Genomic DNA, 14652 nt, shown 5'->3' on the forward strand with positions numbered 1-14652 from the left:
CTTCTCCATTGCCATCCTAGTCCAGGCGACTAGCGCCTTTGCCCTTCAATCCATTCTCCATAAATCAGAATATTTTTTTTTAATGTAGGATGATGTCACTTCCCAGCTTAAAACTCTCCAAGGACTCCATTATAAAGAGGAAGGAAAACTCTGTACCACAGTGTACAAAGCCCTACTTATATCCGTAGTTTTCGTCCTGGTTGGGATCACTACTACCCCACCCACTGACAGACATTTAGACATGTAAAAGAATTTTGTTGTCAAGATGCTTGGAAATGCTATATTAGTGGGGGAAGGCACACAGTGAAGGGGGCTGGGCGAAACACCAGAAGCAAAGTACTGCCCCACATGCCCTGTCACCCACCTACTTATCTAGTCAGACTCCAAGATTTGCAGCTTGGGTAGGTGGTATTGCCATTGAACAAGATAGGAAGGGAATAGATCTGGACAGGGAAAGTGTTGAGTTCTCTCCATAGATGGTAATCTGAGGTAGTTGTAAGATGGAGACATACAGTAACCCCTGGGTATATTAATGGCAGATCTAGCTTGGAGGTGCATAGTTAGCAATCATTTCCACAAACATGGAACTCTAAACTGGAAAAGTGGGTAAGACTCACCAAGGAGATGGTAGTTGAACTGGGAAGTGTGTCTAGAGTGGAGCTCCTGGGTTGACAAACATTTAGGAGCTTCACACTGATACTGCTTTATTTCCTTATTTAATTACCTTTTGAAAGCTAAGAGGAGAGTTTTTACTTTTTTTTTTTTTTTTTTTTTAAGATTTTATTTATTTATTTGACACAGAAAGAGAGCACAACTAGGGGGCGCCCGATGTGGGATTCAATCCCAGGACCCCGGGATCCTGACATGAGCCAAAGGCAGTAGTTTAACTGACTGAGTCACCCAGGTGCCTGAGAGTTTTTACTTTTATTCATTGATAAGCAGCTTTATGTGTCATAAATTATTTTGCCTTCAGTTTGAATGATTTGACATTCCTTAGTCCTTTGGGTGGGCCCTGGCATGGAGAATTCCTCAAAGGAATTTGTTCAGGGGCACCTGGGTGGCTCAGTGGGTTAAAGCCTCTGCCTTCGGCTCAGGTCATGATCTCAGGGTCCTGGGATCGAGCCCCGCATCGGGCTCTCTGCTCAGTGGAGAGCCTGCTTCCTCCTCTCTCTCTCTCTGCCTGCCTCTCTGCCTACATGTGATCTCTGTCTGTCAAATAAATAAATAAAATCTTTAAAAAAAAAAAAAAAAAAGGAATTTGTTCAGAATATAGACTGGTGTGTGAGGCCCAAGAACCTATGCCTGGTATCTTTGTTGGTGTTTATCCCGCCCAGTATGGGGATTGCGATTGACGCTCATGGACATTTCATGTGCCACTTTGTGTGCACAACTTACTTTTAGACCATTGAGGACAAGACAGCTCTTCCTTTGGAGGCAGGAAGCTAGAGTAGTACCTCCTGTCTTCAGAAAATACCCTTAGGAAATAGAGCAGTATTATTGAGAAGGAATTTGGGGGGGTAAAAAACAACATTATATATAGCTAGAGGAGCCATAAACATCTTTCAGGTCTTTTCTTATCTTTCAATGGCACGAGAGAGAACACAACTTGTGCTTGTTGTACTTTTCTTTTTCCAAAACAATGATTTTCAACCATGGCTGGACATAAGAATCACTGGGAGCTTTTAGAAATACTGATGTCAGGCCCCCATCTTAGACCAACTAAATCATAATCTATAGGGATGAGGCCCAGGCGTGGATATATTCTAAAAGCACCCCAGATGTTTTTAAGTGCATTCAAGTTTAATGGTCATTACTCTGGACACTTGATAATTCAAAGTGTGGTCTGCAGACCAGCTCCCTTACTTGGGAACTTGTTAGAAATGCAGAATCTCAGTTCCCACCTGAGACCTTTCAAATCAGAATCTACACTTGAAGAAAATCCATGATTTTTTTTTTTTTTTCCCCTTTATTGTTTGGCAAGCACTGCTTTGGGCCAGTAGTTCTGAGTAGTGACTAAACTTTAGAATTGCCTTTTTATGTGGGAAGGTATTTGAAAGACTGTAGTTTCTTTAAAAAGATATTCTGGGGTAGAAGTCAGGTATTGGTATTTCTAATTCAGGGATTCAGAAGTCCAGCCAGGGCTGAAAAGCACTGCAGGAGCCTTAACTGTCCTTGGGGTAAGGAGTAGAACTCCAGTGGTCTTTGAAAGTAGGATAACAAGTGGAAGAAAGATACTTTTTTATTACAAGAACCACAGGTAGTATTTTTCTAGCATTTTTGTGGAAGGGCCTGGTGCAAAACAATACTGACACATTTTGATGGTTTCTCTCTTACAGGCTCAGACTGTCCAGGTTGCTGAAGTTGAACCACAGTCACAGCCACAGCCTTCCCCAGAACTTCTGCTTCCAAATTCTCTGAAGCCAGAAGAAGGGCTTGAAGTATGGAAAAACTGGGCCCAGACGAAGAACGCTGAGCTAGAGAAGGATGCTCAGAACAGACTGGCACCCATTGGGAGTGAGTGTTTTTTGGTTGGGGCGGGGTGGACTCTGGCTAAAATGTAACGGTACTGAAACAGCAGGAGGACGTGATGGCAGGAAAGTGGCGTCCTTTGGCTCTGGGGGTTAGGGATCACCATCTGAAATAATACGCCGAATTCAGCAAACCTGACCTGCTGCACATGAGCAGGATTTATGGTGTTTGCCCAAGACCAGGCATATTTGTACACATGGATTTCTGAAGTCAACCTAGCAGATCTGCGCAGAGTGAATTCTGGAAGGAGATAGGAACTAGTGACTGTCTTTAAGGCCCTTCTTCCTTAACATTGTGTTTGTATTCTTCCTCATCTTATAGAGTATGGATTTTACGGGTTTTTTGCTTTCATGTCTTGGCCCCAATAATAATTTTGAAGGTATGTGAGGTGGGGAGGATTGTGGGAAGGAAACCGTTAGTGTAAATAGGGCATACATGATTATTGTCTTAGTAGGCCAGTTCTGACCTTAGATGCAGGTGACTGTTTCTGTCCTAGCTCCCTAATGATCACTATCTAACCTTGAGTGCTCCCAGGGATATGAGCAGCCAGTTAAGAGGTTACTCTTGCCAGGACCCCCATTCACCTTTGGGGGTCACCTTTGGCTTGTGTTGCAGGGCGCCAACTCTTGCGATTCCAGGAAGATCTCATCTCTTCTGCTGTGGCTGAGTTAAATTATGGGCTCTGTCTAATGACACGGGAAGCTCGAAATGGAGAAGGTGAACCCTATGATCCAGATGTGCTCTACTATATTTTCCTGTGTATTCAAAAGGTAGGAAACAGACTCCAGAGGAACGTGTTTAAGCTGTGTTCCTGTTGGGTATTTGCTGGTTACTGAAATTAGTAAAATGATAACCAAGTGGTTTTAAGGAAGTTCTCTTTCAACTAATAATGAGTTTTTATTTTTTTAATTTTATTTTAATTAAGTTAATTAACATAGAGTGTATTCGTTTCAGGGGTGGAATTCAGTGGTTCATCAGTTGCACATCACACCAAGTGCCCATTATATCATGTGCCCTCCTTAATGCCTGTCACCCAGTAATCCATCCTCCCCCCACCTCCCCTCCAGCAGCCCTCAGTTTGTTCCCTGTAGTTAAGAGTTTCTTACGGTTTGTCTCTGTCTCTGATTTCATCTTATTTTTCCCTCCCTTCTCCTATGATCCTGTTTTGTTTCTTAAATTCCACATATGAGTGAAATCAACTGTATATTGAGTTTTTTAATATACATTTTTAAAAATTGCAGAAGATCGAACGTTTGCTTCAAAAAAATAAAATAGATATCAGCCATAATCCCATCATCTAGAGAAACGTTTGCTAAAATATTTGTTACAGTATCTGAGAGCCTTTTTAAAAAAAACACAAAGTATTTATATAATAGATTTTATTAAAGTAAATATGGTTTGCATAAAAGTAATCTATCCAAAACAAAGTCTGGTGTTAATATTCAGCTCATTTTCTCATTGTTCTCTGCATTAACACAAAATAATATTTGAGAATCTAGCTAGAATATGCAACTGTAGGTAGGCTTTGAGGACATCTAAGGTGCAGTGTAACAGGGAAACTTGATTTAGGACCCGCAGTTCAGGAGAGCAGGGGTGGATTTCTCAGTGTGTGAGCGCTCTTGTGGTGAAGCCCTCAGTGTGATGGAGGAGCCCTTGCTGGTTGGGATTCACCCTGTTGCCTGAGCCTAAGAAAAGTCTGCCTCCCTCTTTATTTCTCTTTCTTCCCAGTCACACAGGGCACTTGAGTAAATTGCTTTACATACTCGGTTTCATTCCATGCTCTCCCTAGTCCTGGAAGGCAGGCACAGTCATTTCCACTGACAAAAAAACTGAGCCCCAGAAGTTAAAATACTCGCATGAGTTACTTAACTTACACCATGGCTAATAAGAGGTTGGCCCCAGAGCCTGCATTAGGTTTTTTGCTACCACAAGACAATGCCTTGCCTGGGTGAAATAGCGTTTGCAAAATCTGTCCCATTGACCAACTCTCCACAGAGTGTTACCAGAGTCATTTGACATGATCTGAAGTATACTCTGGAAATGTCATATGCAGGACCTTTTTGACCTGTTATGTTGTTTTGTTAAGGAGGCGGACATGGGTAGGGAGAGGTGATGATACTGGTAGCACAGTGTTTATTTCCCCTGAAAGTTTTACTCAGGAGATTATCAACAACTTTTATTGTTTTTCTTTTAGTATCTTTTTGAAAATGGAAGGGTTGATGACATTTTCTCCGATCTTTATTATGTTCGATTCACGGAGTGGCTACATGAAGTTCTGAAAGATGTTCAGCCCCGAGTCACTCCACTTGGTAAGCGTCTTCTTAGTCCTTGGATGTCTTTCCCACCTGGGTTTAAAAAATGTCAGCTGCCGGTGTGGCTGCCTTTGATACAGCGTGTGGGTGAGGAGGCTATAAATCCTAGGTACCAGCCTCAGCTTCTGTGCTGCTTGGCCTGGTATGCAAGGGGCACTGCATACCAGACAGAGAACCTGGCAGGTCCCAGTGTGGCAAGGACATGGGGGCATGGAGAGTTGGGGTACTCTTTTTTGTTTGTTTGTTTTAATTAAAATTTACTGATTAAAATTAGAATCACTGCATTAAGAATTATGAACTGTTTGATCTGTAGGTTACTCATGTTACATATTGGGTTTTTTTCTATGTGTTTGAATATGCACACAGATATATCTAGATGTATATATAGATACATAGAGATATTCTACATATATAGAACATAATTTTTGCTTTACCCATATAACCACCTGAATAGTATGTGTTGGAAAGAACAGGAGTTTTACAGTAGAATGTCTGAGGTGTCTGTTTTGTTTTTTAATAAACTTTTATCTTTTTAGAGCAATTTTAGGTAGACGGAAAAAATGAGCAGGGCATAGAGAATTCCCATAATACTCTCTCACACTGTTTCTTCTGTTATTTAATATCTTGTATTGGTGTGGGGTATTTGTTATAATTGATGAGCGAGTGTTGATATTAGTAACTAATGTCTGTAGCTTACATTAGGATTCACTCCTCCTTTGCTGCATTCTGTAGGTGTGGACAAATGTATAATGACATTTATCTGTAATTACAATATCATACATAAGTTTTGGGTCTAAAATCCTCTGTGTTCCACCTGTTTATCCCCCTCCCCCCCACATCCCTGGCAATCACTGATCTTTTCACTGTTCCATAGTTTTGCCTTTTCCAGAATATCATATAGTTGGAATAATTGAGTATGTAGCTCTCTCAGATTGGTTTCTTTCACTTAGCAATATGCATTTAATGTTCCTGTGTGTCTTTTCATGGCTTGACAGCTCATTTCTTTTTATTGCTGAACAATAATCCACTGTATGGATGTGTGTGTTTATCTACTCACCCATTGAAGGACATCTCCGTTGCTCCCTAGTTTTGGCAATTATGAATAAAGCTGCTCCAAACATTGTGTGCAGGTTTCTGGTGGAAGAACAGACAAATCACTGGAATAGCATAGAGAGCCCAGAAGTAGAGTCACACAAATATAACCAGCTTATCTTTGACAAAGGAGTAGAGGCAGTTCAGTGGAGAAGAGCAGTCTTCTCAACAAATGGCGCCGCAGCAACAGGACACTCACGTACAAAAACGTGAATCTAGATGCAGACCCTACGCTGTTCACAGAATCAACTCACACTGGGTCACAGACCAAAATGTAAAACGCAAAACGGTAAAACTCCTAGAAGATAACATAGATAACATAGGAGAAAATCTAGGTGACCTTGGGTTTGGTAGTAACTTTTTGGATGTAACACCAAAAGCACAGTCCGTGAAAGAAAATAATTGATAAGCTGGACTTCATTAAAATTAGAGACTTATGATCTATGAAAGACACATTTTTTTTTTTTAAAGATTTTATTTATTTATTTGTCAGAGAGAGAGAGGGAGAGAGAGCAAGCACAGGTAGACAGAATGGCAGGCAGAGGCAGAGGGAGAAGCAGGCTCCCCGATGAGCAAGGAGCCCGATGTGGGACTCGATCCCAGGACGCTGGGATCATGACCTGAGCCGAAGGCAGCTGCTTAACCATCTGAGCCACCCAGGCGTCCCTATGAAAGACACTTTTAAGAGAATGAAAAGACAAGCTACAGATTGGAAAAAAATCTTTTGCAAAACACATACTTGATAAAAGATTGGTATTCAAAATATACAAACAACTCTTAACACTCAACAATAAAAAGAAAGCAAAACCTGATCCAAAAAATAGGCAAAAGATCTGAAACAGATTCCTTACCAAAGAAGATATACAAATGGCAAGTAAGTATATAAAAAGATGTTTATCATTAGATATCATCAGGAAATTGCAAACTAAAATGAGATACCACTGTACCCCTATCAGAATGGCTAAAATCACAAACAGTAGCAGCCCCAAGTGCCGGAGAGGGAGTACAGGAATGCTCATTCTTTGCTGGTTGGAATGCAAAATGGTATAATCCCTTTATAAGACAGCTTGACATTTTCTTTTAAAAGTGAACATTCAAAAAATAAAAAATAAAAAAAATAAAAGTGAACATTTTCTTACCTTATGATCCAAGAGTTGTGCTCCTTGGTATTTACCCAAATGAGCTGAAAATTTAAATCCACACAAATATCTGAGTTTTAATCCTGGTTTTGCCATTTATTAAAATGTATGCTGCTTACAGGGGTATAACTCAGTGGTAGAGCATTTGACTGCAGAATGTATGCTGCTTAAACTTTTTTTTCCCCATCAAAAAAACCTAACTGGAATTAAAAACTTCTTTTAAAAATTGAGATGCGGGGCGCCTGGGTGGCTCAGTGGGTTAAGCCACTGCCTTCGGCTCAGGTCATGATCTCAGGGTCCTGGGATCGAGTCCCGCATCGGGTTCTCTGCTCGGCAGAGATCCTGCTTCCCTCTCTCTCTCTCTGCCTGCCTCTCCATCTACTTGTGATCTCTCTCTGTCAAATAAATAAATAAAAAATCTTTAAAAAAAAAAAATTGAGATGCAATTGAAATATTAGTTTTAGGTATACAACATAATGAATTGATATATGTGTGTCTTGTGTAATGATCTAGTTTAGTTAACATCCATTACCACAGAGTTAGATGCTTAAACTTTAAGAAAAAATTACTGGTTAAGCAAATACTTTTTGAATACCTACTGTGTGCCAGGCAAGTATTCCAGGTGTAGATAATATAATGTAACGAACTAAATGGAGCTTATAGTCTGATAGGGGGAGACAGTGTGTAAATAACCAATTTATGAAGAACAAAGCACAGGGGAATGGAAAGCGTTAAGGGCATTGGGAGGGAGGCCTTTCTGAGGCGCTGTCATTAGAACAGAAACCAAGTAAGTGATTCACTACCATGATATGCAGATTTTCAAGCCAAGTGTGGCTATGCCGAGTTTGCTTTTTTAAAAATTGTATTACAGAAATTTCAAGCACATAAAAAATTAAACAGAATAGGTAAGTGACATTCCCATGTACCCGCTGTCCATGGCAAATCTTGTGTCTTGTGTACACCTGCTTTTCCCCTCCTATATTATTTTAAAGTAACTTCAAATATAAATATTTTAGTATACTTGACATACCATGATGCCATTATTATAATTGAAAAAAGATAATTCCAGGGGCGCCTGGGTGGCTCAGTGGGTTAAGCCGCTGCCTTCGGCTCAGGTCATGATCTCAGAGTCCTGGGATCGAGCCCCGCATCGGGCTCTCTGCTCAGCAGGGAGCCTGCTTCCTCCTCTCTGCCTGCCTCTCTGCCTGCTTGTGACCTCTCTGTCAAATAAATTAAAAAAGAAAAGAAAAGAAAAAAGATAATTCCATAATGTCATCAAAGTCTACCCTACCCTTTATTCAGATTTCTAAGTGTCTCATAAATGTCACTTTCTTGTTTATTTGAGTCAAGGTGCAAATAAGGTCCATACGTTGAAATTGCTAATATGTCTTAGTATTTAGCTTTAATCTTTAATTTTCTCCTTGATTCTATTTCTTATAATTTTTTATGGAAGGAATGAGCCATTTATTAATTGATTTATTAAGACTACCAGAGAGTGCTTCGGGAGGGAGGGACTGAGGGAGAGGGAGAGAGAGAATCTCAGGCAAGCTCCATGCCCAGCATGGAGGCCAGCTTGGAGCCTGATCCCATGACACTGAGATCATGACCTGAGCCAAAACCAAGAGTCAGACACTCAACTGACTGAACCACCTAGGCACCCTGAAACTAGCCTTTTAAATTGTCAGTCTGATTTAGATCCCCATAGTGTAGTTTAACATAGTTTTCTGTTCCCTGTATTCACAGTTAATTGATAGTTCATGTAAAGACTTCCTTGATCGGGTTTTGATTTTTGTGTTTCTTTTTGGCAAGGTTATATCATAGATGTTGGTTATATACTTCCAACTGATACCCATAATGTCTGTATCCATTAATTCATTAGGAGTTGCAGATGGTGGTATTCTGATATTATTACTTCTTCATTATTAGCTGAAGTACAAAGCAAAACTTTCCCTTGATCACTCTTTTAATACCTAGCAGTATAGATGATGGATTTTATAGGAGAGACGGATCAGGCCTTATTTCTTTTCTTTGTTTAGCAGTTTTTATGGTAATGAGTTGGTTCACTGGTTTCATCCAGTGATAACCAGTTCATTTTTTTTTCTTTTTTTTAAGGAATCATTTGTGAACTAATGAATTTAAACATATTTAATTTGGCTCAATCCATTGCAGTTCTTTTTTGCTGTGCAAATTGTTTCATCTTTGGCCATTTGGAACTCCTAAATTGGCTTTTAAGTTCTTTGGACATGGCCCTATTTCTTGATTTCTGATGTTCTAGGCTGATCTTGGACATTTTCTGTTTTCCGTCTTGGTGTGGAATTGGTCAGTTCTCCGTGGAGACTGGTTCCTTTTAGTGGTAAATGGCATTTTAAGTAGCACGGTCTGGATGCACAGGGGTGTTCATTGCTCCTGGGTTGGTCGTTGCTCATAGGCCTTTCAGTGGGAAGAACTAAAAAAAGATAAAATAGGTCATTTCGATGCTTGCAGTTCAGATTGAGAACTATCAAGTTTTTATATGATGTCCCTATCTACATCTCCCTTCTCCCATGCCAGGAGTCCTGGTTTTTAGATCCTAAACTTCGCTTTCAGTTTTGTTAAGAAGTAGTTCAAGCTAGGGAAGCTCATTAAATGGCAAAGTGAAGTAAACCCAAGGAAACAACACATGCCAAGTATGTATGGGACCATTTCTACCAGTGGCCTTCCCCAAGGAGGGATCTCTATGCCACTCACCTGCTTCAGATATGTTTGAGGGCAGGGAAGCTTACCTCATTGCCAGTAGGCCACAAAAAAGAAGAGTAGAGCTAGAGCTGCCCTGAAGAGATGGGAGTGCACTTAATGGAGCTTTGGCAGGAGCAGAGAAGAGGAATGTGTTGGGCAGAATATTTCTTTCCCCACTTCTAGGAAGTGACATCCTTACTGCCTGCCTAGAGGACCCTGCAACTCCAGCAGGAGAACGCTTTCATCACCACCTCAGTGCCTGGCATACAAACTCTTGTACATTAACTGTTGAATGAACATATGAAGGGGGCTTGGTGATCAACTCAAGTCTCCTTTTTCTTTGGTATAGACCTGGGTACACAAGGCTTTTGATCAAACACTGGCCTTAGCCCCTGTCCAGCTCTCAGTTCGCTTATAGACCGGGTTCTTAAAGTAAAATCTGTGCTGTCGTGGAATCTTGTAATAGTTTGAATATCGTTCTCCAATATCATTCTCCCCTTTATCCAGAGAGGGGATGCGAATGGGTTTGCTTTCTTTTTTTTTTTTTTTTTTTTTAATTTATTTATTTGAGAGACAGAGAGAGAGCATGAGAGGGGAAGTCAGAGGGAGAAGCAGACTCCCCATGGAGCTGGGAGCCTGATGTGGGACTCGATCCCAGGACTCCGGGATCATGACCTGAGCCGAAGGCAGTTGCTTAACCAACTGAGCCACCCAGGCACCCGGGTTTGCTTTCTAGAGGTGGAAAATGTGAAAGGTTTAGCACGGGCAAACAGGCACCCGTACCAGTTCTTTGGGCCCTTAACGCCTGAAAATACGATGCAAGCTCTGTACCCTCTTTGTAGAGAAGTATGCACATATGCAGAGTTTGTTATATGGTTTTGGGTGTTTCATTATTGTTTTGCCCCACTTTAACTGTGGATTAGAGGAAAAATTAACAGGTAAGCGCAATCATACAGGCCAGTGGTTCTCAGGAACTTGTTAGAAATGCACATTACCAGGCCCCACCCTAGAAACATGGGCTGGAACTCAGCCATTTGTGTTTTATCAAGCTTCCAGATGGTTCTACCATTCCCTAGGGAGATTTTTCTGGTTAAACTTGTACTCTTTTGTGGTCCTTGTGCCTCCCACCTCCCGTCCTGCACCTCTTGAGGGCCCACCTGCCATCCTCTTGTTGTAGCAGTGCTCTATTCCTCCTAGGCTATGTCCTGCCCAGCCACGTGACTGAGGAGATGCTGTGGGAGTGCAAGCAGCTCGGGGCTCACTCCCCTTCCACCCTGCTGACCACCCTCATGTTCTTTAACACCAAGTAAGTGTTCTAGAAGCTCCATGCTTAGCCACTGTCGGCATCTGCCCAGTGAAGAGGGTGGAAACTATCCAGGTAGATATAGGAATTCCTTTGACACATACTTGAGAACCTTTGGGCTACTGAAAGCCTTCAGTCCCACTTGGCTACATTGGTTTGGTGACCAGTGAGGCAGACAGCCTTGCGAGACCCCTGCCATCAGTCTTGATATGGTTCCTCCACTAGACAGTGTTTTTGGGTATGGGCCTGTCCAGATTCTGGGAGTGTGCACAGCGACTCCTCTGAGACACCGATGGCAGAGGGTAAGTCATAGTCTCCTCCTGGCACCCCTCCCTTTGCCTTGCTTTCACTTGTGGTACAGATACTTCCTGTTGAAGACAGTGGACCAGCACATGAAGCTGGCCTTCTCCAAGGTTTTGCGACAGACAAAGAAGAACCCCTCTAATCCTAAGGATAAAAGCACGAGTATTCGGTACCTGAAGGCTCTTGGGATACACCAGACTGGCCAGAAAGGTAGGGGCTGCAGAAACAGCTGCAACTTGTCCTGCCCTGCCCTTGTGCCTGGGGGGTTAGTGTTGAGTGTGAAGGTTGGGATCTGTTGGATAGGAATTCTCCATTCCCTTCTTCCCACCTAGAAACTTCAAACTCTTGTAGAAGCAGAGATGCCCCAGAAACGATTGCTGCTTTTTCCCTTCATACTTTCCCTCCATGCCGCACACCCTTTCTCCTCCCAGTAAGTCTAGTTGGGATATCTGGAAGCCTAAGGTTTCTAATCTGGTCCTGAGCTAAGGCAGTCTCATGCTGTGTTCCTGGTGGTGGGGGTGTGTTTTATAGTTACAGATGACATGTATGCAGAACAGACGGAAAATCCAGAGAATCCACTGAGATGTCCCATCAAGCTCTACGATTTCTACCTCTTTAAATGGTGAGGAAGCTTTATGATGCTTGGGTGACTGTGTGTTTGCATGTGTGCATTGTACCTGTGTACAAGGCATTCTTAATTAGTCCCAAACAGAGTAAAAACACACTTCCAAAAAGCTAAATAGAGAAGCAGCTTGACTGGTTTCCCCAAAGCATGTGAAATGACTATGTTGTGACTTTATGTGGTCTCCTGTCTTGGAGAGGGAAATGAAGGTAGATGAAGGAAAGTATAGAAGGGTGGCCTCCATAATGTAGCATAGTATAGCCCTGCATCTTCCTGGCCTTGACATTTGTCACTAGCAACATCAGTCTAGGGGGGATTTCTTTCCTTGGCTTTTACTCTCTTACCCTTGCAGTTTGGAATGTTATCTTTACAGCAATGCCAAAATCATCTTTCTATGTTATAAGTCTTATGTTACTTAGATTAAACCTTTAGTGGTTTCCATTTATTGCATAGAGAAAGAGTAATCTTAAACTTGCCAACAAGGCCTTATGTATACTCCCCCTTGCTAATCTCACGTCCTTGTAGCTCTTGGCTCTCTAGCCATACTGGCTCCTCTCCACTCCAGAGCGTCTTGCTCTCCTACCTCCAGTCCTCAGCTTAGAAATTTTCCCTATTGGGCAAGAGTCCCCTCCCCACCCCCATATTTGGCTATTTGACTCCTATCCACCCCTCTTTTCAAAACAGCTTTACCAGAAGCATTTCCAGATTCCCTACCTGTTCTTTTGGGCTCTTTCCTCTGTAGCACTTACCAGTGATTGTCATTTTGTGTTTATTTATGTAACTGTTTAATTGTTCACTGTCTCATATCTGTAAGTTCCATAAGGTAGGGAGTCTTGGATCCTGCTCATTTCTTGAGTATCAGCCCTGCAGGCCTGGCACACAGTAACCCTTTGATAAATCTTTTTTTTTTTTTTTTTTTTTTTTTTTAAGATTTTATTTATTTGATAGGGAGAAACACAGCAAGAGAGGGAACACAGGCAGAGGGAGGGGGAAAGTCAGAAGCAGTCTTCCTGCTGAGCAGGGAGCCCAATGCAGGGCTTGATCCCAGGACCCTGGGATCATGACCTGAGCTTAAGGCAGCCGCTTAACAGATGAGCCACCCAGGCACCCCCCTTTGATAAATCTTGAGTGGATAGGTGAATGTAACTGTTAGAAGGTGGCATATGCTAAGTACAGCACAACTTTGAGGGAGTGGAGGTGAGCCCAGGTAAGCGTCCAGTATCACAGCCAAGGTCGAAGGCAGAGTCTCCTGCGTCAAATTTGGGAATTCAGTGAACTGGGTAGAGGAAACAACATGAACAAAAACTTGGAGAGGACTTGTAGGCAGTGAAATTGGTTCCAAGTGGGATATGGTTAGACTCAAGTAGATGAACCCTGACATCCCAAGACAGGTGGTTAGAGGAATGACAGCTGGCTGCATGTGAGGGAGGATGGAACGGAGGCAGCTGGTATTGGCAGTAGCCCCAAAGGAGGCCCTAGAGGTAATTGTGTGTTGACTGCATGGAATTCAGTAGCTATGCCATCATCATACTTTCGAAAGCTGCTTGTCTTCCCACATTTTGCATACAGCATCTGTCTGGAAGATTCGAGGGTGGGAAGGTTGAGAATGTTGTGGTTTTACCCAACTTTTACTGATAATATTTTTCAGTCCCCAGAGTGTGAAAGGCCGGAATGACACGTTTTATCTGACGCCTGAGCCAGTGGTGGCCCCCAATAGCCCAATCTGGTACTCGGTCCAGCCTATCAGCAGAGAGCAAATGGGACAGATGCTGACTCGGATCCTGGTGATACGAGAAATTCAGGAGGCCATCGCAGTGGCCAACGCAAGCACCATGCACTGAGATCCCTAAGCCATGGTGCAAGGGAGATGATCCAGGAAAAAAAAATGGACAGACTTTCACACTAAAGAAGAGGCCTCCGTTTTTTTCTTTTTCTTTTTTTTTTTTTTTTAAATTGGTGTAGTTATGAAGCCTTTCAGACTGCTTCTGTTTAAAATGTAAAAGGAAACTGCCTCCTGTGCGTCACCGTAAATCTGCCGCAGCAGATTCCTCAGCCCGTGGGGGCTCTGGGTTTCCTGAAAGCCAGATGTCCTAGAAAGTTGCTGGCTGGCTTTTTCTTTTTTGTCTGGGGCCTGGGGAAAGGGCTCGGACTGTTAGGAGAAATGTGGCCCCTTCCCTTACTCCAGAAAGATGGAATTAGTGACGGACCCTCCAGGGAATCTCCCCAGCTGGCTTCCACTCTGACTGGCAGACGTCGCTGACCACAGGGGAGCCATGGTCTTTTCTTTCTTCATGCTCAGACATAAACTTAGCATCTTAATGGAAGGAAAATGAGGGGAACTTCAATTATGATTTATTAAAGACAATTTCTATTACACCCTCCTTTCTGACAAGTGACATTTTAGATGTTAAAGTAAAAACTTTACCATGCCTTTTTTTTTCTTTTTTCTTTTTTTTTTTTTTTTTTTTTTTGGCCTGACATTGAGGCCTTAAACCTGAGGCTCCTGTGCCTGATGGAATTCTTGTAACATACACTCGTGTATCATATAAAGATACCACTCTGTTTCTCTTATGTATTCTTAATCTAGTTTATTAAGAATGACAAGCACGTCTTTTCAACATGCTAGTGAACATCGCC

General features: G+C 42.2%; 1 protein-coding gene across 5 annotated transcripts in view; it reads left to right on the forward strand.

Annotated features, from left to right (window-relative positions):
* QRICH1 (glutamine rich 1) overlaps positions 1 to 14635 on the forward strand; it is a 49246-nt gene extending 34611 nt beyond the window's left edge. For 4 of the 5 annotated variants that reach the window (XM_047694365.1, XM_047694358.1, XM_047694347.1 and 1 more), the window contains 7 exons: positions 2337 to 2514; positions 3145 to 3299; positions 4724 to 4838; positions 10985 to 11093; positions 11452 to 11603; positions 11925 to 12015; positions 13664 to 14635. In XM_047694365.1, the coding sequence (XP_047550321.1) occupies positions 2337 to 2514; positions 3145 to 3299; positions 4724 to 4838; positions 10985 to 11093; positions 11452 to 11603; positions 11925 to 12015; positions 13664 to 13856 (993 nt within the window). In that variant the 3' untranslated portion in view covers positions 13857 to 14635. Of the gene's footprint in view, positions 1 to 2336; positions 2515 to 3144; positions 3300 to 4723; positions 4839 to 10984; positions 11094 to 11451; positions 11604 to 11725; positions 11824 to 11924; positions 12016 to 13663 lie in introns of all 5 variants that reach the window. The other variant, XM_047694368.1, reaches the window with a different exon arrangement.
* The last annotated feature ends 17 nt before the right edge of the window (positions 14636 to 14652 follow it).

Source organism: Lutra lutra, chromosome 1 (genome assembly GCF_902655055.1).
Source record: "Lutra lutra chromosome 1, mLutLut1.2, whole genome shotgun sequence".
Classification (NCBI taxonomy): Eukaryota; Metazoa; Chordata; class Mammalia; order Carnivora; family Mustelidae; genus Lutra; species Lutra lutra.